This window comes from Notechis scutatus, chromosome 2 (genome assembly GCF_049901735.1).
Source record: "Notechis scutatus isolate UNSWTSFEM ecotype Mainland chromosome 2, rNotScu1.2, whole genome shotgun sequence".
Taxonomy (NCBI): domain Eukaryota; kingdom Metazoa; phylum Chordata; class Lepidosauria; order Squamata; family Elapidae; genus Notechis; species Notechis scutatus.
In genome coordinates this window covers 210,557,898-210,581,776 of record NC_142010.1, presented here as the reverse complement: position 1 = coordinate 210,581,776, position 23,879 = coordinate 210,557,898, and the positions used below count along the sequence as shown (strand labels likewise).

Below are 23,879 nucleotides of genomic sequence, written 5' to 3'. Positions count from 1 at the left end.
AATATGGGAGAATATGCCAAGCAACTAAATAAAAGCAGTAGAATGCCTCATTAACTTTAAAAAAAAAATCTAGGTTAGAGATTAACTATCCCTTCAGTCTCACAAAAGTATGGATGGAATCTTGTGTGCTTCAATTTTTCCACTATAGGAGCTTATCACCTTTTAAGGTAGCAGTTCAAAAATAGACTATATTTTGAAAAGTCCCTTTCTTTCAGCAGTAGGGTAGCAATAGACAATTTATGTTCGTCTAATAGCATGTCAGCAAGAACACAGCCAGGTTGCTTAAATACACTTAAATGTACCTGGATTATTTAGCAGGCCAGTGACATAAACAAATACTATAGAGATAGAGGATATTCTAACAAAAACTTAACTGAAATAATAAATAAGGTTGCTGTTAAAGAATCAGGAGGACTATTACTGTGTCAAATTATGATATGCAGAATATGTTCACATGGGATATTTAATGTGGGCTTTTTTGGTGTTTGAGAAGTATGGAAAAGGAAGGAACATGCTCTGAATCTCTGCATATTTGCAATTTATTCCTTATGGGTTTTACTATAGAAAAAGCAATTTTATATTCAGTTCTGTATAGCATATAACTTTGTAGAATATGGAATGATTAGCAATTAAAACCCACAAACTATTATGTAACAAATTCTCATTGTGTTACGAGCAATACATATTACATTTCTTTCATTTTCTCTTTTTTGCTTTTCTTCCAGGATTTTACTAAAACGCTAATAAATGAAGGAAATTATTGGTTTGGTGATGCTGCAATCAATACCTTGAGAGATAAAGAGGAGAGCTACGTGGACACCAACTTAATTCATTTTGTAGACAAAGAAGCTTAAAGGAATTTTATTTAGCTACTGTGGGACCTCATGCATACTGATTATTAGGGCAAGATACCTTTCAGATTTGAAGTGTTGTGTCTTGCTCCTGAGATTTGCACTTTGAACTGTTAAAAAAATGAGTGAGTTCTGGTTGTGTTTCAACTGCTGTATTGCAGAACAGCCTCAGCCTGTAAGTATGGATTTCAGATTACTTTCCATGGTTGAATAATGTTCCTTACATTTTATTTTATTTTATTTTATTTTATTTTATTTCTTTTCTTTGTTTTTAATCATTTTAGAGATCAAAATATTCCTATTGAATTATAAGAGTAATTAGTTTGAAGCCATTTTGTGATGTATGCCTTTAATTGATCATTTCTATGGTAAATACTGCTAAATCTGATGAAAGGAACAGCAATTGACCCTTCACCTCATAAGATAATTTTGTATCTGTGGTATTCTTTAAACTTGAAAAAGTAGTAAATGTGGTTAGAAGTGTTCTCTTACAACCACAACTGAGCCTGGAATGTTAGTCATTGAATGAAGCAGTCATTAAGCAAAATGCTATGTAACTACCTCATTCAATAGCCACAATCCTGGCTCACCCAATCACAGTCATTAAATGACTGCACAGGTCCCTAATGGAACACCGGGGAGTGGGCTCAGCCCTCCTGGGCATGGTGAAACAGAGCACATGGGGCTCCCACTATACTTGGAAGGCCCAGGCCCTCTCCCTACCCCACTGGGGAGAATAATTATGAGAATGATGGTGTTTGGAGGGAAATCTCTCAGCACACTGAAGAAACAGATCTCAAATCTAGTGGAAAGTGAATCTCATTCAGTGCTGTCATTCCCTTGATTAGAGGACTGGAGGCCAAAACATGAATGGTTATAAGAGATTGGTATGTCTAGTTTAATAAAAAGAAGGACTAACAGTGTTCCAGTATCTAAGGGGCTGTCACAAAGAAAAGGGGGTCAACCTATTCTCCAAAGCAGCGGTTGCCAACCGGTGGGCCAAGAAAATTTTGGTGGGCCACAGAGAAATCTCGCCCCCAGAGCATCCCCCCAAAGCAATTAATCCAGGCTGCGCAGAAACACAAGACTGCGCCACCCACATGGCCCGCGGGAACCCTCCCCGCCCACTCACTCCTTACCTAGCAAACTTGCCTCCTAAATTGCTATTTTTCCTTTTTCCTACCATCAGATGTTCTGCTGTGCCGGGAGCTTTAGATTAGCTAGGAAGCAGGAAATGGTTGGATTTCTTGCTTTCTAACTAGTTTTTAGATGACAGACAGACAGACAGACAGACAGACAGACAGACAGACAGAAAGAAAGAAAGAAAGAAAGAAAGAAAGAAAGAAAGAAAGAAAGAAAGAAAGAAAGAAAGAAAGAATACTTTATTGGCCAAGTGTGATTGGACACACAAGGCATTTTAAGCACAGCAGAACCTCCCTTAGGACTGAAGGTTCTATTCAGTGCAGACTCACGGCAAGCTAGCTGATGGCAGATAGACAGATCACTGAATGATTCTGTGAGCAACTCAATCTGCCTGCCTGCTTTACCTGATTTTGGGTCTTTTTTATAAAAAAAAAAAATCAATATTTACATACATGTTGTGTTGTGAGTTAATTTTGTGAGTTTGCTTGCAAGCAAATTTTATGTGACAGACTGCGCTAGCCAATGGCAGATAGATCTCTGAATGAATCTGATTCTGTGAGCAACTCAGTCTGCCTGCTTGCCTGCTTTGCCTGATTTTGGGTAAAAGTTTCTCTTTTTTTATAAAAAAATTCAATATTTATATAAATATTTATAATATTAGATACAAGCCATGCCCAGCCAGTCACATGACCACCAAGCCATAACCACAAATTAGACCACACCCACAGACCCGGTTAATGGTCCCTGGGATTTAAAATTATGAGTTTGGTGGTCCCTGAGGTCCAAAAGTTTGGCGACCTCTGCCCCGAAGCACCTGAAGCCAGGACAAAAAGCACTGATGGAAAATAATCAAGGAGAGAACCAACTGAGAACTAAGAAGAAATTTCCTGATAATTAGAACAATTGGTCAGTGAAAGGACTTACCTCCAAAAGTTGTAGACGCTCCAATCTTGGAGATTTTTAAGAAGAGATTGGACAACCATTTGTCTGAAATGGTGTAGGTTTTCCTGCTGGAGCAGGGGGTTGGATTAGAAGATCTCCAAAGTCCCCTCCAATTTTGTATCCTGTTCTTCATTCTGGAAGGCTCAGATTAAATAATCAAGAGATTATTGTCTCCTGATAATAATCCTTGAAATAATCTTTTCAGTGTGATTGAAAGGATTGAACTCTATCAGGAGCAAAGATGAGAAGCACTTAAGTTAAATAAACAGGCAAAAAAGTCTGAGGTAATGACTCAAGTTTTAAGTTACACATAAGCTGTAAAACTGCTTTTAAAGTCAGAGTATTATGAGGAACCCCCAAAGCAATTTGAAGCTATTTTTAAATTAAGCTTTTCTCATGTTCATTAGTGGAAAGGTCAAAAAAATAACCTGTCACTCAGTTACAAACACATTTTTGTAAGACTAACTAGTATAGTAAAATAGATGCACAAATATTCTATGCAAATTTTTACAAAATATATGAGTCACTTTCAAGCTGAATAGAGAGAGGAACTAAATCCTGAGGCTGCTTGAACTTGTAACCAAAGTTCCATGGGTAGTAAAAGTTAGCAATACCTTTTTTCCCCCCTTGAAATATGATAGCATGAAAACAAAAATATATGAAGCAGTAAACTGTCTGACCTAAAGAAAACCTGAGCTGGGTTGGAATATTTGGCCTATGTCAGGTGAAGACAGATTATCAGAGGATATATTAAATAGGTTCACTGAAAGTTTGAACTGTATATTAGGTCCTTTCTGCTCCTGAAGGGGGATGGATCTGGCAAAGGTAAAATGAGATCTAGTAAGATAATTGATCTAGAAGATAAATAATCATTCAGTAAATGTCTATAAAAAATACCTTTGCGTTAATTTAATAATTTCTCAAATATTTTTGAAATTAAAGTTTAGATGCACTGCTGCGATTGGCAAAGAAAGTAATTTTAGGCATGCCAATATATTTTCTAAAATGTGAATATTTTTTATTAATTACCGGACAGGCTACTCCTCCACTCTTTAAACTGAAAATGTGACCAGATGCTCACTTTAATAAGAAAACTTTGGGAGGATTTCATATTTTGAATGCCTGAGTAGGGAGTAAATGCCCTCTTAAAAGTCAAGTGAAAGTTTAGAAATGTTAGGGCTGATCTATATATATATAAAATATTGTGCAGTCTTTTTAAAACTGTGTTGTTTCATATTACAGTTGATAATTTCATAGAGACATGCACTCAAACATTTCCAGTGGATTATTTAATGTTGCACAATATAAACTTTTGCAACATTAAATAATCCACTGGAAATGTTTGAGTTCCACATTCACATTTTCATTTTAAAAGTACAAAATAAGTGTTAAGTTCAGTGTCTTCACTTGTATTAATCTTCAAAGTTTCATTTTTGTAGTTTAGATGTTCAATTATTTAAAGCCTTTGTAAAGAATGTTTAACAAATGGTAAATTTATAAAATTATAAATGGTCATGAGGACATGTTTTTGCACAAGTTCTTCAAGCAAAATATTAGCAATGTTTTTAAAATAATAAAAATGCCAAATCCCATCTAAACATCTAGTTAACTGTGAGACGAACCATAATACTAAACTGTAATAACGAACACCAACAAGAAATTACTGAAAGTTTAGTTTTACACCATTAGGCTAGCAAAAGCCAAAAGGTTTTCCAAAGTTCTATGTAATTCATGCAGACTTATCGAGATATATAAAAAACTAGTTAGAGCGTAAAGCCTGAACAATGAGGCAAAAGTTAGTAACACAAGATGTAATAATAGGAAATGATAGGTAACCAGCAATAATTCTGGAATAGAAAGAAACTCATGGAATTACGGTACATTGGAGGATTAGAGAAAAGCTTCCATTGGTAATGCTAATCCTTTTTAGCGTCAATTCACTCTCAATACCTAGAAAAAAAAACTGAAAGCAAAGCATGCAAACTTGCAAACATCTTTTTTTTAAATCTGCAAACGATGGATTTTTTTGTTTGTTTGTTTTACTCTCATTATGTTTAAACATTTGAGCCTGGCTCATTTCCCGACATCCTTTATAAATATGCACACTCAAATTACACTGAAAAAGAAGGATGTGGATTGATTATTTAAACAATTTTCTTCAGATCAGGGGAAGTTATAATCAGGGAATTAGAACTTTGTATATGCAGTCACATCTCTTTTTAACTGTGATTCATCTTATGAATGATACAATTTACAACCATAATGGGCAGGCTCCATTTGGTTATAACTCAAGGACTATCTGTGCTGCACAGAGACTGTTCAACTTCAAGGACTGTTGTTGTAAGTACATTTATTCAGCACTTTCATAACTTTGAACAGTCGATCAATGCTGAGGACTAGCTGCAATAGGGAAGGAAATAGAAGTAACTGAAATATTGAGATAAATTGACCATTTAATATTTCTTGATTTTAGGGGACATTAAAACTGTCATTTTCCCCCTAAAATCAAAAAATGTTAATTAAATGGTCAATTTATCTCAATATTTCAATTACTTCTATTTCCTAGTGAGTAGATAAATAAGTACCACTTTGGTGGGAAGGTAACAGCATTCTTTGTGCCTTGGTGTATAGTCATGCTATCTGTACGACCACGGAAAGGATCTTCAGACAACTCTGGCTCCCTCCGCTAAGAAATAAAGATGAGCACTGCCCCCTAGAGTCAGATACAACTGGACAGGGAAAACCTTTACCTCTTTTTTTTTAAAAAAAAACTGTCATTGTACATTTATATTGGAGTTTGAAAAACTAGATAGAATAAACTCAAAACAACTATGGTCTGTGCCTGGAGATGGTAATAGGAGAAGAAGCTCAATATCGGTGAGTTCTTGAAAAAAGATAATAATAGCATAATTGCAAATAATTCAATAAGAAAAAAAAATAAAAGACAGCAGGAGAAGCTAATGTGTTTACACAAAGTTCAGTGAAAATCTGAAAATAAAGGAAGTTAGAGAGAGAAAAAATCACTATGGAAGAATACATAAGGGTAGTCTGGAATTGTTGAGATTGTAATAAAGATTAAATCTCAAAATGAACTGAGTTTGATGAAGTATGCAAGGACAATAAAGACAACATTTTAAGGTACAGTATTTTTCAAGTACATAAAAATGGAAAAGCAAATATGGTTATCTGCTAAGTGAAGATTTCAAATTCTAAAAGGGAATAAAGACAGAATTACTCTTGAGTCTATACCTTTCATCATGCAATTGTGAAAAGCATAAAAAAGAGGCACAATTGAAACTTGAGATTGATAGAAACATGGTTAAGAAATCCAAGTTTATTTTGAATGAGTTGAGTAAGTCTCCAGTGGCAGCTCCAATTGCATTTTAGGGTACTAAGAGAACATGATGATATATTTGAGAAATATCTTTTCATTATATTTGAGAAATCTTAGGAAAGAGGAGAAACCTGGATAACAGGAGGAGGGCAAGTGATACTCAACATAGAAAAGTCTAGAAATGTGATATTTTCTTATTTTATATTCTATAGAAAGCATAATTGGTAGTGGGTTAGAAAAAAACCAACTTTCCCCTGGTATTTTGTTTTAAAAAGCTTCTGGGAGAGTTTGTGAAAAATGCCATTTCATCCTAAGTGGTAAATTTACAATTGTTCTAGATAAGCATCGCTGGTAACAATGTGTATATTCATTTTTATTATTTTATTACCATTATTATTGTCCTTTGTGTTGATTAGAATCCACTGAGTATTGTATCCAGTTCATGGCATTATGAAGGAGTTTATAAAAAATGGAAAAAGTTAATACAACAGCAAACATGTTGTGAGCTAGAAACTAAGGCAACCTATTGGAATTGCCTCCTTGTCATAGGGCTTTTGTTAATTTGTAGAAGTTGAGCCAATTAACTCTTGGCTTAACTCTCTCTCCAGAGGAATCACTGCAAAAATGTGTGAGCATTTCCCATTATTTGGTACTTGACATATTTTCTTATTAATCCCTGTCATATCTCAGCTTTCTCTAAATAAACAGATCAAAGACTTCCCTATTTTGGTACAATCAGGGATCAAAAGTAATATGTCTGAGCAGATGCAATTATTGTGTAGGTGTTATACTTCTTTCTTAGGAAGCTAAACTGTCCTTTTTGTTCCACATAGCCAGTGTAGGTGGATGGGGTGGATTTTTAGACAGATACCAGCTCCTCCTTTATCTCCCTGTTGTCCAGTTAAAATTATATGTCTATACCTAATATCTAATCACTTTGATGAAATCTTACACTGTTGCACTCCTTTCTAGTTGATGAATTAAACCAATTGAATTCCTTGCCTGTTGAGCTGATAATTGAAACATCAAATTCCCTCTAGAGCAAAGAAATGTTTGAAAATAGCCTAGATATGCTGCAGTTCTTGACTTGTATTTATCTGTTGACACCAATTATGGGACAGAATAAATATTAAATATTCACTATATATCAGTAATTTTTAATATATTGTATTAGTTCAGCTTTTTGAGCTCTGCTTGAATTGAATTGTTGAGCAACTTCATCTGAATAAAGTAAGAATAAAGAATAAAGTTCTGTTTATAACTGAATTATATATCAGTTTGGCAGAGTAGCATAGCAGAGTATTAAGTGATGCTGTTGCTTAAATTTATCCTTTCATGTTAAAGGCCACACTCAAGAGAACTTCACTTGTAAGATTTTATTAACTCTTTTCACATTTCTTACAATATTGTTCTAGGAATCTTAGGAATTGAAAGTTGTGTGAGAAACATGCTAACTATACCACAACAGCTTGTATGGTAAATTTTCTATCAGCTGAGAGGGAAAAGTGTTTCAGCAAGTGTTATTACTCAAGTCTGAAGCAATAGACACATTTCAGACCATTTTTGTTCCAAATTTAATCTTTTTCCACTAGGCTGAAATTCCTTTTTCTGTGAGCTGAAAATCCTAAAAGCAATTGCATTTGAAGATTTAAGGGCTAAAAAATAGATTAGGGCTAAAAAAACAGTTTCCAGTTCCTATAATTTTCTGACTCTTATAGGAAAATGTTAAATATCAGTTATCTTCTATTAGAACAGGAGTTTAAAGAAACCAAATGTTTAACCATTTATGGAAAACAGCGAGGGCTTTGTTAAGGTTTCTTGCCTGGACAAATGGACAAATAGAGCATAAGGAGAGAATACCTGTGATCTGTTATACATGGAAACTCTTACAAACAACAATCTGAAATTTAGAGAACTATCCATAGAAAAGTCAGGCTGATAAAAATGAAAGAGATGGTGCTATCTCTGTCATGATTTATCCTATGGCTGCAAAAAACTGGATTACCACAAGATCATTGCAAAGAAGGTGAGTATCCTGTATGTCTTTGCTGCTATCTCATGGTAATCTGGACTGTTGCAGTCCAGATCGGGTTCTCCTAGCTTCCCTTTATCCTGTCTATAACTTTCAACAGCTTTACATCTACAATCTGACTGAGATTAAGATTAGGAAAATTGTAATACATAATTTAAATCACATACACAATCTTATTTTAAATAATTACATAAAGCTTTGTGTTTTATAATTCCTAATGAGTCTGTCGTATCTGGCTGCTCTAACATCGAAAATTTTGGTTTTCAGCTAAATATAGTATTTGTACCATATGAAAACCATAATCTAAAACATCTGCCAATGTAGTAGCCAACATGCTTATTTTTTGTACTGTGTAATTATATCTGCTCAAAAATGGGGAGAAGGCTAACTATGCAATTAATGGATTTCTATTTGGCTCCTGATACATATGAAGAACACATATGTGAAGGTGAGCCGCAGTCAAATAGAGAATTAGTGTACTAGGCTGTGGATCAGTTCCCAGAACTTTACTAGTTCAAGGATGACATTTATGAAGCAAAACAGTATTTACTCATAAATGGCAAGTAAATGTCCATGTTATTTGATAGTCATAAATATACTTAATTGCAATAATAAGATGGCTATTTGGCACATATTTATGATCCTTGCCTCAGAAGTCATATGACTTTTTCTTTTATATATATATATAGAAGAAAATATTTTAATTTCAAAAGTCTTTTAGAGAACTGTTGAAAATTAAATGCATTTCTATTCAACTTTTATTTAAAACCATATTAACTTTGTTTGTTTTTTTCTTATATAAAAGTAGGCAACTGAAAGAAATATTCAGAAAGGATCTTAAAATATGCTGAGGCTCAAAATGACCACTTTCTATGCATAACTTTTATGGAAACAGTTCCTTAATGAAGCATACGTATACAAGTAGTATAAGATGCAGGTAGTCTAGTATCAATGTAATTTGGACTGAGAACTCCAGCGCTAAGCAACACAGTCGCAAAGTGTAGCGTCCCATGACCACATCAATTTGCAGTTCTGTCATCCCCATTGCTCTGGTTAGGTAAATCCCATAGCCGCAGACCACAGTTACATGATCAGTATTTGTGACCTCCTGCTGGCTTCCCCATTGACTTTGCTTATCAAAGCCAGCAGAGAAGATCACAAATGTGATCATATGACCCCAGGATGCTTTGACATAATTGTGAGTAATCAACAAGCACCCAAATCACAATGGTGATTGTGGAGATGTTGCGATGACTGCAGCTACAAGGACCCATAATAAGTACTCCTCATTCAGCACCATCACAACTTTGAACAGTCACTGAATAAGTCGGCATTACATGAGGTCTACCTTTATTGGTTGACATCTAAGTAAATGAAAAAGCAAAACATTAACATACAAGAAACAAAAACACCTTTAACTACACTGCAACTTAACTCCAACCTTTCAAAGCATTGATACTTAAGAGTAAATGTTTTAAATACAAAAAAATTTCATTGCCAGATTTCAGGGACCAGTCCTACTGCTAATGGGTTCATGGGTCTGGCTGTGATAGCTGGCCACCTGAAGACCTTGGTTTGCCCAGCTTCACTTATCTGTTGTTCATTCAACAGCCATTTTTAGCACTTTGTAGGCTTTGAACTGTAGTGAAAAGTAGTTCAGGAAGAGAGCCTGTTTAAGTAATGTCTCCACTGGTGGTAGAGGAGGGTGAAAGGGTGGGAATCTGATAGGCACAGAGCAGTGTATACTTACTAATTATAATGGTGAATATGTAACTGAAAGAAAAATGCAAAGGTTATAAATGGGACAATTGATCACAGGCTTACTTTTTTCATCAGAATCATAACTGCAAATGGTCACTGTCAAAGAAAATCACTAAACAAGAACTACCTGTATGTATTTCTTATAGCAGCTTGTAATTAATTCTAGTATGACCTGCATCTCATACAGAAAGCTCATTTTCAACCTTCAGCACAATTAAGTGTTGTTTTTTTTCCCCTCCCAGTGCTTTTGTCAAATGAAACAACTCTAGAGAGTTTCTTATTCTGGGCTTAGTAACTTGTGAAATCTTAGTTTGCAATAAAAATTGATAGGATTATGATTGCCTGTCTGAAAATAATGTATTCTGATGATTGTAGAGAACATCCAAGTTTCATAGGTATTATCTAAGCCCATTAGACATCTGGGTATTCTCTAATAAATGTTACTTGGTATTTTACCTGTTAAACGTGACTACTGTGCAATGCTACTATTATGTTATCAAGTGACAAGATTAAACTGATCAGTTATTTAAAGAGGTCCAAAGCAAAGGGCCTTAAAGTGAGGCTTTCTGAATCTGATACTCTAATGCATCTCTAAACATTTGAAGGCAAACTGATCAAATATTGGCTGGTACTATCCCAGGTTTCCTTGATACATCATATATCGAGTATAGTATCCATTTTGTGAGTGTAGCCACATTATGCCTTCAAATCCTAAATGTGAACACTGATAGGAATCCCTGATATGCTATATCTGCTTGAATTGTGTAGATGATAAATAATGTGGCTCAGCAAGATCGTTTGTGAGTAATACAAGGTGGGCAAGAAGTAACATTCCACAGCTCTCTATTTGTGCATCTAGAAGTGACTTTTACAATCGGCTAAGTGATTCCCTTTAAAAACGTATTGCACACATGGAGAAGAAGCATGGACAGGCAGTTTCTGAGTTAAATTTTAGCCATACATTTCCCGTGAATGCAAGGCCAGTTCTCTGCTTCTTTTTCCCCTTTGCAATTGGAAGTGACATTTATTTAGCTGAATAGGAAGGGCTTCACATTGTAAGTACTGACACATATCCTGTCATGGAGCTGTAACATTTCATCATGTTAGTTGACCTCTCTCCAAATATTTCCTGTGTTACTTCCAAGAAGGACAGCAAGTGAAAAACAGGGTTTGCTATCTCCTATACCTATATCATGTTTAGAGACAGCTGCCATTGAACAACAGCCAAAATTATTTATAAATTACCATGTTTTACTTCAAGGTAACATTTCTAATCATTTAGACATTCAAGACTGTTTTTCTAACATTGGAGCATTTCTCATTTGGTCCCTGAGATTGCTCTCAAACAACTTGAGTTGCAGCATTTAAAATTCTATCCTTAAACATTGGGTTCCCTCAATTCTATTAGTTTTTACACCGTTTTGAAGAATAATACCATGCAAGCACTTAAGGATTTTGTAAACAAGCAGCCTAGATGTGGTGAGAAATAACTATAATTCCATGCTAAGCAGTTCCCAATCTGTATCTTTTACCACTGAGTTCTCCAACCTTTCTGGCCTTGTGGACCAGTGGGGGAGGAGACAGGATGGTTCCATGTTCGCGCAGTTCCATTTGCTTGAGTGGTAGGCACCCGCACCTGCTGCTCGTGCAAATGGAGCACTTTTACACACGCTAAGCCGCTGCTCTGGGGATACAAGTGCACAATCGCTCACCTCTTCTGCAGCCCGGTTCCGAATGGCTCAAGGCCCGGTAGTGGGCTGTGGCCCAGGCATTGGGGATCCCGTTTTACAAACATCAATTTGGGTGGGAAGATTTGCTATAGCATGGATAGAAAACTTCAGATTTAAATTATGCTTCCAGGAACACCAACCAACATGAATAGTTGCCACAGTTTACATGAATTACAGTCCAAAATATCTGTAAACCACCATGCTACCTACTGGTGTCTCATAGCATAGATTTTACAGTAATCAAAAACTCTGCAATATTTTGAAATGTTAGTAGTATTATGTGATGAGTAAAATAACATATATATCGTATCGTAATGGTACATTAGGAAGATGCATTATTTACTTTAAAAGATTGCTAAAATGATAATCTGCTAAGATGGCTGAAAAGAAAGAAATTGTGTGGTTTAGGTAAACAATATCCATTTCTGAGATCCAGTTGTTCAGCATCAATTACCAAGGTCAGTGTGATATAACTCAAAATAGATTTGTAATTAATATTCTTCCTATATTTACTATCACTGGGTGTTTCAGTACAAAAAGGGAAAGTCTCCTTGAGATTTTTTTTTTTTTTTTTGAATTTACAAAAGCAATTCTATGAAGTAAGATCCATTGTAAACCTAGGACAGAAAAGAGGATTGCTATGTGACACATTTCCACCAAATGTGTTTCCTGCTTGAATATTCCAGTGAGGGTGTGGCAATTGGTGGCAATTCTTGTGGATGGAGTTAATGCTGTATCCTGCTTTTGCACCAGGTAAGTAAGTGCTGTGAAAGGTCACCAATTAAAGTTGAAAGTTTAACTGAAAAATAGAGAATGGATTCACAGATCTAAGCTGCGAAAAGTGGGAATAAGGTTATGTGAAAACATCTATCCAGGTAGTCTTTGACTTATGAACTGACCCAAAATTTCTGTTAAGTGAGACATTTGTGAAGTGAGTTTGGCCCCCATTTTACAACTTTTCTTAACACAGTTGTTAAGTGAATCACTGCAGTTGATAAAGTTAGCAATTCTGTTCTTAAGTGAATCTGGACCTCCTCATTGACTTTGCTTGTCAGAAAGGTTGCAAAAGGTGATCACATGACCTTGGGACATAGCAACGGTCATAAGTATGAGTTGCCAAGCATCTGAATTTTGATCACATTATCATGGGGCTGCTACAAAGGTCATAAGTGTGAAAAATGGCCATAAGTCACTTTTTTCAGTGCAGTTGTAGTTTTGAACATCATAAATGAATTTCTGTAATTCGAGGACTATCTGTATTGCTAATGGAAAAAATAATCTAAGCTTATTTAGGAATATACACATAGTTTTCAGAGAAATGATAAAATAAGAACACAAATAATTTTTAAAGGATTGAAAAATCTTTATGTGACAAGGAGTAGAAAGGAAAATGTGTGGGAGCAAAAGAGAATACAAATACTTGGAAAAGATCAAACCAAATGAGGGGCCTGTATATATTCTGGCAATGCTGTGTGTGGGTGTAAAGTTTTGTACTTAGCAGTGTTGAAACTTCTGCTAATTTTTCTGTTGTCATAGAAACTAGAGCATCCAGTTTCAAAGATTCGATTTATTTTACTGTTTAGGGGAGGTGTAAACATGGAGAATTTTTTTAAAAAAAGATCAAAGTGGAAGGCTTAATTATTTTCCATTTTTGCCCCATATAATTTACCTAATGAATCCTCCAATTGTTCTCAGAGGACAAGAGTTACAAGGAAACCAAACCTGGCTGGTGTCTCTACAAAATTTCTCCAGGTGGACCAAAGGCAATTTTTCAAAGTTGTAACCAGCAGCTTCCTAAATAAGTTTCCAGTTTGTTCACAAAAAATGAAACCAAGACAGTTATTGAATATGGCAGCCTTTCTCAACTGTTCCCTATCAGATGTACTGTGACTGAAATTATGAACCAACATTGCCAAAGCAAGAAACTGGAAATGTAACCTAGTTTGTAGTAAACATGTTCAGCCTATTTATGTTTTAAATACATCAAAATTTTGCACTGGAAATACGATTTTAAAATAGCATGTCTTTCATTTTTTTTACTGGAAGATAATATTAGTCATAATTGCCAGATCCAATGAGGCACACTAGATAAGACTGCTGGGAGAATCTAAAACTCTCTGTTCTCCCAGCCTTTTCCTGTCTCCTCTGAGGATTGGAAGACTGCTGGCATTGGCTACTACTAGTAAGTTTGAGAAAGGAAGAAAGAAACCTCAAAATTAGGCAAGATGACTTTCACATTCAGAAAATACCACTACAACCCTATTGAATAGACATTTCCATTTATTTTCAAACAAATAAAAGTTGAAAATACTTTAAAATTTTAATATTCAATGCAAAAAGCTGACTCTGAGGGAAAGGAGCAAGTGTCGTATACATCTGGCTTTCCTGATCAGCATTTTATATACTTCTGAATATATTGATGGAAGAGAATATTTGTAGCTCAGAATTGAACTATGTGGTCCTCGGTGCTTTCTAGATTGATTGATTTCTTGCAGATGTTTCACTATCAAACAAAATAACATCATCAATACTAGAAGGGTATGGTGTTTGCTCTCATTTTATATACTAGTGGTTTCCTCTGTCAGTGTTGGTGGGTGTGATCTTAGTAGTTCCTTGATTTGGCTGTTGTTTATTGTTAGGTTACTTGAACCTGAGTTGGTAGTTTGTTGATTAGGGTATTGTTTACTTCTTGATTATTGGTCCAGTGCTAAGTTACAATGGCACTGAAAAAATGACTTATAATCATTTTTCACATGATCATTGCAGCATCTTGGTGGTCATGCGATTCAAATTCAGCTTCTTGGCAACTGGCATTATTTATGATAGTTGCAGTAACCCAGGATCTTGTAACCTTCAACTGCAGTGATTCACTAAACAATTGGCAAGAAAGGTTATAAAATGTGTCAAAGCTCAATTAACAACTGCCTTACTTAGCAACAGAAAATTGGGACTCAGTTGTGGTTGCAGCTGAGTCTGGAACACACATGGTACTAAGCCATAATAATCATTTACAAACCCCAATCAGGCAGTTCATACAAAATACATGATCATTTTGCACAATATAGCCTTTATATTTATTTTCAGCCATCTGATATTATGATGTTGATAGATACATATTTGAAGCAAGCAACGATGTCTGAAAAATTTCACCAGTCAGCTTATTATGTTTGTCTTTTTCAATTGAACTCAGTACATTGGGTTTAATGGGCTAATGTATGTATGTATATATGTACCGTATGTACGTACGTATGTATGTATGTATGTATGTATGTATATATGTATGTATGTATGTATATATGTATGGGCTTGGTTGATAGGGAATCATAGTTGATCATTCATAGACAATCAGCAATTTCTTGATAACATTTTATTACAAAGTCCAGAACGGTTAATGGTATTGGCTGGGTACTTTTAAGCATGTAAGAATTGCATTTTCATTGGAATCAATGGAATGCACATACATTTGTTTAGGATTTTGTGCTAGCACTTTCTTCTGCAGATTTGGCATATTTTTAAAGATGCTTGCTATTTATGAAAAAGGTTCAACTATCCTGGTGTGTTTGTTATTCAGAAAAAGTGGAAAGTCTATAGCATGGGCATGTCTGTTGTGGGCTTGAGATCATTCTTAACAGATCTTGCTTTTATGGGCTATAGACCATGATGTATTCTCAGCTGTGGCTTTGATTTGCAGTGACTCAACTAGGGCAGTGTTTGGACAGCAGAAATCCTGCTGATGAGATGAGTAAACTTCCCCCCAGAACTCTAGGTGGTATTACCAACTCCTCGCATACCATATGTAGGAGGATGCTGATTCCTTAAAATATGTGATGGAGAAAATGCTTATAGGGATAGTGCTGAAGGGGTCAAGAAACCTTTTCAGGGTAATGGAAAAACATTTAAACTCCTTTTAGTAATCACTTTTTTTAAAAAAAAATCATCTGTGTTATTTAAGACTGCAATTTTTGCTTTGTAAGGGAAAATTTTTTATTCGATATTAGGAAGAACTCTTAGGAGACCAATTACTTCTTGGGGGGCCAAAAGTATGAAGAAGAGAAGCTTAATTTTTTTTAAAAAAATGTCTAGTTCTCTTCTATCCTTTAAATTAGAAAGCTGGTTTCTGTTCAAGGAAGTTGATCTTGTACGGTTAGTATCAGCTTTATCTTAGAAAAATAAAAGAACATATCCTTTTGAAATCTCCCTAGCTCAGGGGTCTCCAACCTTGTGAACTTTAAGCCTGGAGGACTGCAACTCTCAGAATTCTGGGAGTTGAAGTCATCCAAGGCTTAAAGTTCACAAGGTTGGAGACCCCTGCCGTAGCTGACATTCCCAACTGGATTCCCTTCCTATATGTGAGAACCAAACTGGAAAAAAATACCCGTAATGGAAAAATGGATCATAAAAATATTAGAGCTTGCAGAAATGGCACAATAGCATGTTTGATTAAAGAAGGAACAACAATTAAGATTTAGAAGACTGTAAACCATTTATGGACTTTATGCCAAAACGGATTAAAATGAATTGATGCCTTTGGGATTCATTAATTTAAAAGGGTTGTTTATGGAAAGAAAAGAACCATGATACGTAATTTGGAAGGATGGAAATGTTTATAACTGCTGCAAAGGAAGATCAGAGGTTGCTTCTATAGATTTCTTTCTTTTTCCTGTCCTTTTCCTGTCCTTTTGTTGTCTTTCACTTTTACTTTCATTTTTTTAATATCAGTCTTTTTTTTTTTTTTTACTTTTTATGTTTCTGTAGTTTTTTTTCAATCTTATGTAAAATGTGCTTTGAATAAAAATTACATATAACAAACCCAAAGCCTCTAATGGAAATACCCACACATAAGTTTAAATGTTGTTTCCTTCTGAGTGGCACCATTGAGTTGTGTTTTGCTCCTTTTTCAGAAAAGGCGGCGGCGGATCGATCGGAGTATGATTGGTGAGCCAACAAACTTCGTTCATACTGCTCATGTTGGTTCAGGAGATCTCTTTAGTGGAATGAATTCGGTAAGTGCATTTGCCAAAAATCCAGCAGGGTTAGAGACCTTATTCTTGAATGTTATATTTTGAAATAATATTTCTGTCCTGCTGCCATGCAGATATGTTAGATTTCAATCTCCATAATTTCCAGATAGCTTTTGTCATACTTTCTGAAAATCATCAGTATTAAATTCCTACATCCAGATGGTTTCACAGTGGAAAAGGATGTTTTAGAACATTATACCTTTTAGATTTATAACTGTATCTAGAAGGGGAAAAAATGAAATCCTTTGCAAATGGGACAGGAATTATTAATAAAGAAAAGGAGAGAGGAATTTTCAGCGCAGTATAGGAATCCATTTATTTAGGAATAATGTGTTTCTAATCAAGAAATGCTTCTCCAGAGGCAACTAAAAAATATATCCATGATGTAATTGCATTTCAATTTTTTCCTTTTGTTTACTCTGTTGACATCACTGAGTTCAGTGGAGCTTACTCCAAGGAATTCTGCATCTGTGTGTGGTGTATTAAAATTGTTGTAAAAACATCTGATAATAAATTTGTATGCCAAAATTAGGGTATGCTACTATGTAGAGTAGCCTTCACATACAGCAAAGTCCTAAAAGGATACATTTCAATCATCATTTTTAATGGCATTATAAGTATGTTGAAAACAAGCCACAGCAAGTGAGTTCTTTTGCTCACCTCCTTTCGTGTAATATTGCCACAAGGAAGAATTTGAAAAGTTACCTGCTTGCTTCCCTAAAATGTTTACTTTTTTTGTTAGCAATATTTTTAAAAGTATGATTAATGTCATTTGGGATTTATAAAGTAAAATGTATATAGTTGGAGCCTAGCATATTTAAGAAAAATATCATTACATTAATCATAGTTTAGGGCTTGGAAACATGCTAGGATTTAAGAAATCTGTAGACTGCTGTCTGTCTGATATAACAGAGAAAGTGTTTTACAGCCCTATATCTGTTGTTTATGTTTATATATATAGTCTCTGGTTTCAATATCAGGGAATAAGGTGTTGGTGATAGGTCACACATCCAATAATCATATATATACTAAATCATCCCTCCTTGATTACAGTACTTACGTACATGAATTCAAAAGTTATCTAGCCATTCTTCTGGGACCATCTTTTAAAGTCATGCAGATTGGTGGCGTATAAAAAAATAATAAATAAAAATAAACAAATAAATATGTCCAGTGTGGCTATCAATAAGTTTTTGTGCAGTATCTTAGCCCACAAAATATATAAGAAAATTTATGTACAATAAAATCACTTGTTGAGTTCTTGAGGTCTCCCTCGCCGTTACATGTGCCCGACATATAGACAGTTAAGAAAGGAAACAAGGAAAACCCAGATGATCTTGCATGTTGAACCACCAGTCTGTCCCTTAACAAAACACTCATACAAATAGCATGCAAATAACCTTTAGTCATAAAATAACGTGCATGCAGCTGTTTGATAAAGCTGTAGAAGAGAAATTGCAATAGTAAGACATTACTTTGGAGCTAATTAAGTTTTGGGACAGCAAAACTATTAAGTTGAAATTACATGAAAAAGAAAAGCATAGAATTCTGCAGTATCCTTTTCTTACATGTTTGGCTGTATATATTAATGAGTAATATGGTTGACTTTGTACAAATTTTGCACTGATCTATGGAATTCAAGAAGTATCACATTATAGTAGACCACACTTTCTATAACAAACAAAACCATCGTGATTTTGTTTCTTAGGTGAACTCAATTCAAAACCAAATGCAGTCCAAAGGAGGCTATGGAGGAGGCATGAATGCAAATGTTCAAATGCAGCTCGTGGATACAAAGGCAGGATAACTGGGGCATCTTTCCAGTAAGTTTTACAAAGTCCACATTTTAACAGCTTTCTCTTCTGACTTCCAGAGACACAACAGTACAGGACAGCACAGTCATTCATAATTGTTATCTCAAAATTATATGCAATATACATTCTGGCGTATTAAGTACTGAATTCACATATACATTTATCAAAAACCAGCATTAGCTATTTGATCTTCTTATTTCTTCAGTATTTCTCTCATACCAAAATCACACGATCAAAATTAACGATGGAGGAAGTTGGGGGAGGCCATTGTAGTAAAACAGCATCATGTTGCAGACCTCCATGGCTTCTACATCATAGGAGCAAACTTTCAGCTACTTGCTTTGGTGTTGGCTTGCAGTTCTTGCTCCTCTTCCACTTTATTCACCCCCTCCCCAAAGGCAGCAAAGGCAGCTAAAAAATTCACTGCTGTAATGACATATTATCACCAGATGGATTTCTGCAGTTTCTAGCAAGTCAGGAGATGAAGTTGTACTCCTTAGCCACTCAATACAGGTAGTCCTTGACTTACAACCGTTCATTTAGTAACCATTCAAAATTACAACATCACTGAAAAAATTGACTTTCGGCCATTTTTCTCACTGCAGCATCCCCATGATCATGTGATCAAAATCCAGGATGCTTGGCGACTGACATGACGGTCACAGTGCCCGGGGTCACGTGATTCCCCTTTTGTGACCTTCTGACAAGCAAAGTCAATCTGGGGAAGTCAGATTAATTTAACAACTGTGCTCCTAACTCAACAACTGCAGTGATTCACTTAGTAACCGTGGCAAGAAATGGGGCAAAACTCACTTAACAAATGTCTCACTTAACAACAGAAATTTTGAGCTCAATTGTGGTTGTAAGTTGAGGACTATCTGTACTCTCCATTTCTGCCTTACATGGTAGCATAAAGACAATGCAAAGATTTTATACTTTCAGATAATAGAATCACATGACCATGTACCATGACAATATCCTATATACTTTCTTCCTCTTTTATATTGGGGGTGGAAGATGTCTGGCCTGTAGATTACTCCTATGTAGTTCAATTAAGTCAAGATGCAGGTCTCTCTAACTCCCCTTCTCAGAAAAGTTTGCTGCTGCATTTCTTCTCTGTGTATAGAGAAAGGGACTGTTTCTTCAAGGATACAAAGAAGAAGGAGGTCCTCATCTTGTCTTCCTCTGTCTTTAATTTGCTTCTGTATATACATCCCTGTTTGGAGAAATGAACTAGAATTTTCTTCACATACAAATACCATATTCAGCAATATTTTTGAACTATGTGTATAACATAGTATTGGACTCTAGCTCTGCGTACTGCTAGTACTTGGCCACTTTCTGCTTTTTCTGGATGCCACCATAATCATTTCGGCAAACTATTTGCCCAATCCATTCTCAATATATTACTTAGAGCGGGGAAATAGAAATTGTATAATATCATTGCAATGTGGAATAAGTCACAAATGGTACGACAAGGGGAAACCCAAGCTATCCTTGATGAACTTGAGGACTGTTAGGGTCATTGGCGCAATGAACGTGAGTTTGGGAAGACTCCAGGAGACAGTGGGGAACAGGGAGGCCTGGTATGTTGTGGACTAGGAGGTCATGAAGGGTTGGGCATGATTTAGCGACAGAACAACAACTACTATAGTTCTGCCCTACTTAAAATTGTTTTATTCATTCTTTGTTCTATTTTTCACAGGTACCTGCAAGTTTCTATACTTTGTTCCTGTGTCCCTCTCCTTTATGCCTTGGTGACTGCTTCCTGTGCTCATGATAAAAGAAGTTCATGGCCCATCATCCACCCTTTATGATTATTATGCCATTCAGACATTCCTGTTCTGTTGTGAGGCTGACATTTATCAGACTGGTTGTGCCTTTAAAGTGGCAAGCATACATTTCACTACCAAAACATCTGTGGACATAGTACTGGTTGACTTGTTTTTTTTGAGCTTCTAAAACTTTTACTCTCAATATTTCAAAACAATATTTTGAGCAATCTAAATTCTGAACAGACAGGTTTGGTGTTGGGTTGACCCTCATTTTGTACTTCCTCTACAAACCCTTGATTATAGCATTCTCATCTTTTTATTGTTGTTATTACTTCTTTCTTTGTAATTAGAAGCAAGCAAGTTTCTGTTAATATCTTGAGTCTGTCATTGTTGATATAGATCTATTTTTTTTAAAGGTCTGGGACCTGCAAGCACAACAAACATTTCACACAGTCAGAAATCAGGAGTATATGAGTGTATGACCGCATGCTATGTGAATTTGCTTGATATGGTGGCCTGTTGGATGCCAAAAACATTATTTTTATTTTTAATGCTTGTTCTTGGAGATGGGTGATGCTAAAGTTGGTGGAAAAAATGCAGTGGTTCCAGATTATGCCAATCTCTCTAGGGAAAAATGGACTTGTAACTCTTAGCTGCTTTGGAAATACGTCTTAGATTTTTAATCCAATTCATCTTGAAATAATAAAGAGAGAGTCTGCATTCAGAAGACATTTTGTTGTAAATGTTCAATATATTTATTTTGGAAGAGCTGACCTCAAGATTGTAAACCAGTGTGGTAACGTACAAAGTAAATATTGTGGTGGCGCTTTTGTCTAGTTAAGAGGCATTGTTATGTTGGCTGCTTTTTCTTTCTTCTTTTTCAGTGCTTAATTTTAGGCTGTTCCAGCATTACCAGTAGCAGCATGATGAACTGCCTTCAATATTATAGCTGGAATTTAGTTGAACTCTCTAAATAGTTGGCAGTTTCCACATACTAAATATTTAGGGGCCCATGTAAGTTGCTAAGAGCAACATAGTAACCTAGCAGGAATGGATATCAGTGAAAACAACATACAGGGTGGCTTTTTGCTATATTGGTGAAGAAGCCTTTTGCTCAGGTTCCAAAGCATGTTTCTTTCACAAAGTGTGAAAACTGTGTTTTAATATTGCACTGTTCATTTTTTGATGTTATTTTATATTTTGTTAAGTGGTCTATTTTTGTCTTCCCCATACTCATGCCTCCTTTGTCATATTAAATTAAAACAGTTGATTGAGTATTAACAACATAATTTTAAGACACATTTAGAATCTTCCTCATGCATCATTTTTTAATATCTTAACTGGCAAATAGAGTAACTGAGCCTAATTGGAGAAATTCTTAGCGTTACAAGTATTTGCTGCATATTTGGGGAAACAAGACCATGCAAGAACTTCATGCAGTTGTCCCTGAAACAAAAGATTATATAGTAGCATTGCCTTGTAGTTAATGCTTATTGCTACTTTCTCCACTGCCATTTATAGTTTGTAAAGGGAGACTAGAGAATGAGGGAACAACATACTTACAGCTTTTTATTAAAAAAAAATATCCCTAACAGTTTTGAAATCATTAACAATTGTTCAATGGAAATGGTAGAATATCCTTACCTACAACCACTTTTGAGCCCATACCCACTGAGGAAGTAATCTATGTAAATATATCAGAGTCAAAGCAGTAGTTGAACAAAATATATGAAGACTGCTGCTGCACAAAAATCCATATTTATGGGCTTGGTCCAGAAGACATTCCTGTTACAGGCAGCCAAATAATACAGGTGAAAATATAATTTTGTTGGGGAAATTTTCATTTCAGGGAGTCCAGGGAGATGCCTTTTATTGTTGGGGCCAAATACACAGGCAGCTTAGTAGTTGCCAAGATCAGGATGTCAAATGCATACATTTTCAAAAGTGCTCTTCAAAGTACTCTATGATATCTTTCCATGTAATAGCTATCTAAATATATTGGACTGCACATTATCCCTGAAATCATAAACATTAGCTACCAGTCAAGGGAACTGTAGTTCAAAAGAGAGCATCAGGTTGGGGAAGACTGTCCTGGGGTTTCAGACTAAATTTCACTTTATTCTTAACTGATAGAAAAGAATTCTGAGAAGAATTTTTGATCAAGAAAAAAATAGTCATCATCTTCAGCTCAGTCGCCAGAAAAGAGAGACATATTTTTATAACAAACATACATTTTTGTACATTATGTTCATTCTTAAATAATGTAAGTTCAATGTTGTCTTGTAGATATTAAAAGGAAAATATTGACCTTTGATTCAATAAATGTTTTCTTTCAGTTACTGGTTTTCCTATTTCTTTACCATAATCAGTACCTATTTGCTTGGACAAAGAGATCTGAAAAACGTCATTGTTTCAGATTTTTCTCAACTGATAGTATGGTAAAGGTGAGAACTGTATAGCTGTCCTCTTTTCACATATGTGGACACAGTAAATGGCACACATTTTTTAAGTGACCCTTAAAAGGAAGGAAGTTCAATAAACAGTAAGTCAGTTTCTTGAACATAAATTCTCAATATTTACAGATAGTCCTCGATTTACAACAGTTTGCTTAGTGACCATTCAAAGTTAGAACAACACTGGAAAAAATGATTTATGACCATTTTTCACACTTATGCCACTGCAGCATCCCCATGGTCATGTGATTTACATGCAGATGTTTGACAACTAACTCACATTTATGACGGTTGCATTGTCCCGGGGTCATGTGATCATACTTTACAACATTCTGACAAGCAAAGTCAATGGGGGAGCTAGTGTGATGACCCAGAGTGTAACATAAATGTAATAAAATCCAAAACGTAAATAAATGTCCAACTTGGCCCCACTGTTCAATTCAAATCCACAATCTCAGAAAATTAGAATATTGTGAAAAGGTTCAATATTCTAGGCTCAAAGTGTCCCACTCTGATCAGCTAATTAAGCCATAACATCTGCAAAGGGTTCCTGAGCCTTTAAATGGTCTCTCAGTCTGGTCGGTAGGAATCACAATCATGGGAAAGACTGCTGACCTGACAGTTGTACAGTAAAACATCATGGACACCCTCCATAAGGAGGGAAAGCCTCAAAAGATAATTGCAAAAGAAGTTGGATGTTCTCAAAGTGCTATATCAAAGCACATTAATAGAAGGTTATGTGGAAGGGAAAAGTGTGGAAGAAAAAGGTGCACAAGCAGCAGGGATGACCGCAGCCTGGAGGGGATTGTCAGGAAAAGGCCATTCAAAAGTGTTGAGGACTTTCACAAGGAGTGGACTGAGGCTGGAGTCAGTGCATCAAGAGCCACCACACACAGACGGATCCTGGACATGGGCTTCAAATGTCGTATTTCTCTTGTCAAGCTGTTCCTGAACAACAAACTGTCAGAAGCCTCTTACCTGGGCTAAAGAAAAACAGAACCGGTCTGTTGCTCAGTGGTCCAG

General features: G+C 35.6%; 1 protein-coding gene across 1 annotated transcript; it reads left to right on the top strand.

Annotated features, from left to right (window-relative positions):
- The first annotated feature begins 723 nt into the window (after positions 1-723).
- CDC42SE2 (CDC42 small effector 2) lies at positions 724-22,742 on the top strand. Its single transcript, XM_026673984.2, has 4 exons — positions 724-1,026; positions 16,695-16,796; positions 18,523-18,637; positions 20,334-22,742. The coding sequence occupies exons 1-3, from the start codon at positions 973-975 to the stop codon at positions 18,619-18,621; spliced, it is 255 nt and encodes an 84-aa protein (XP_026529769.1). The 5' UTR covers positions 724-972; the 3' UTR covers positions 18,622-18,637; positions 20,334-22,742.
- The last annotated feature ends 1,137 nt before the right edge of the window (positions 22,743-23,879 follow it).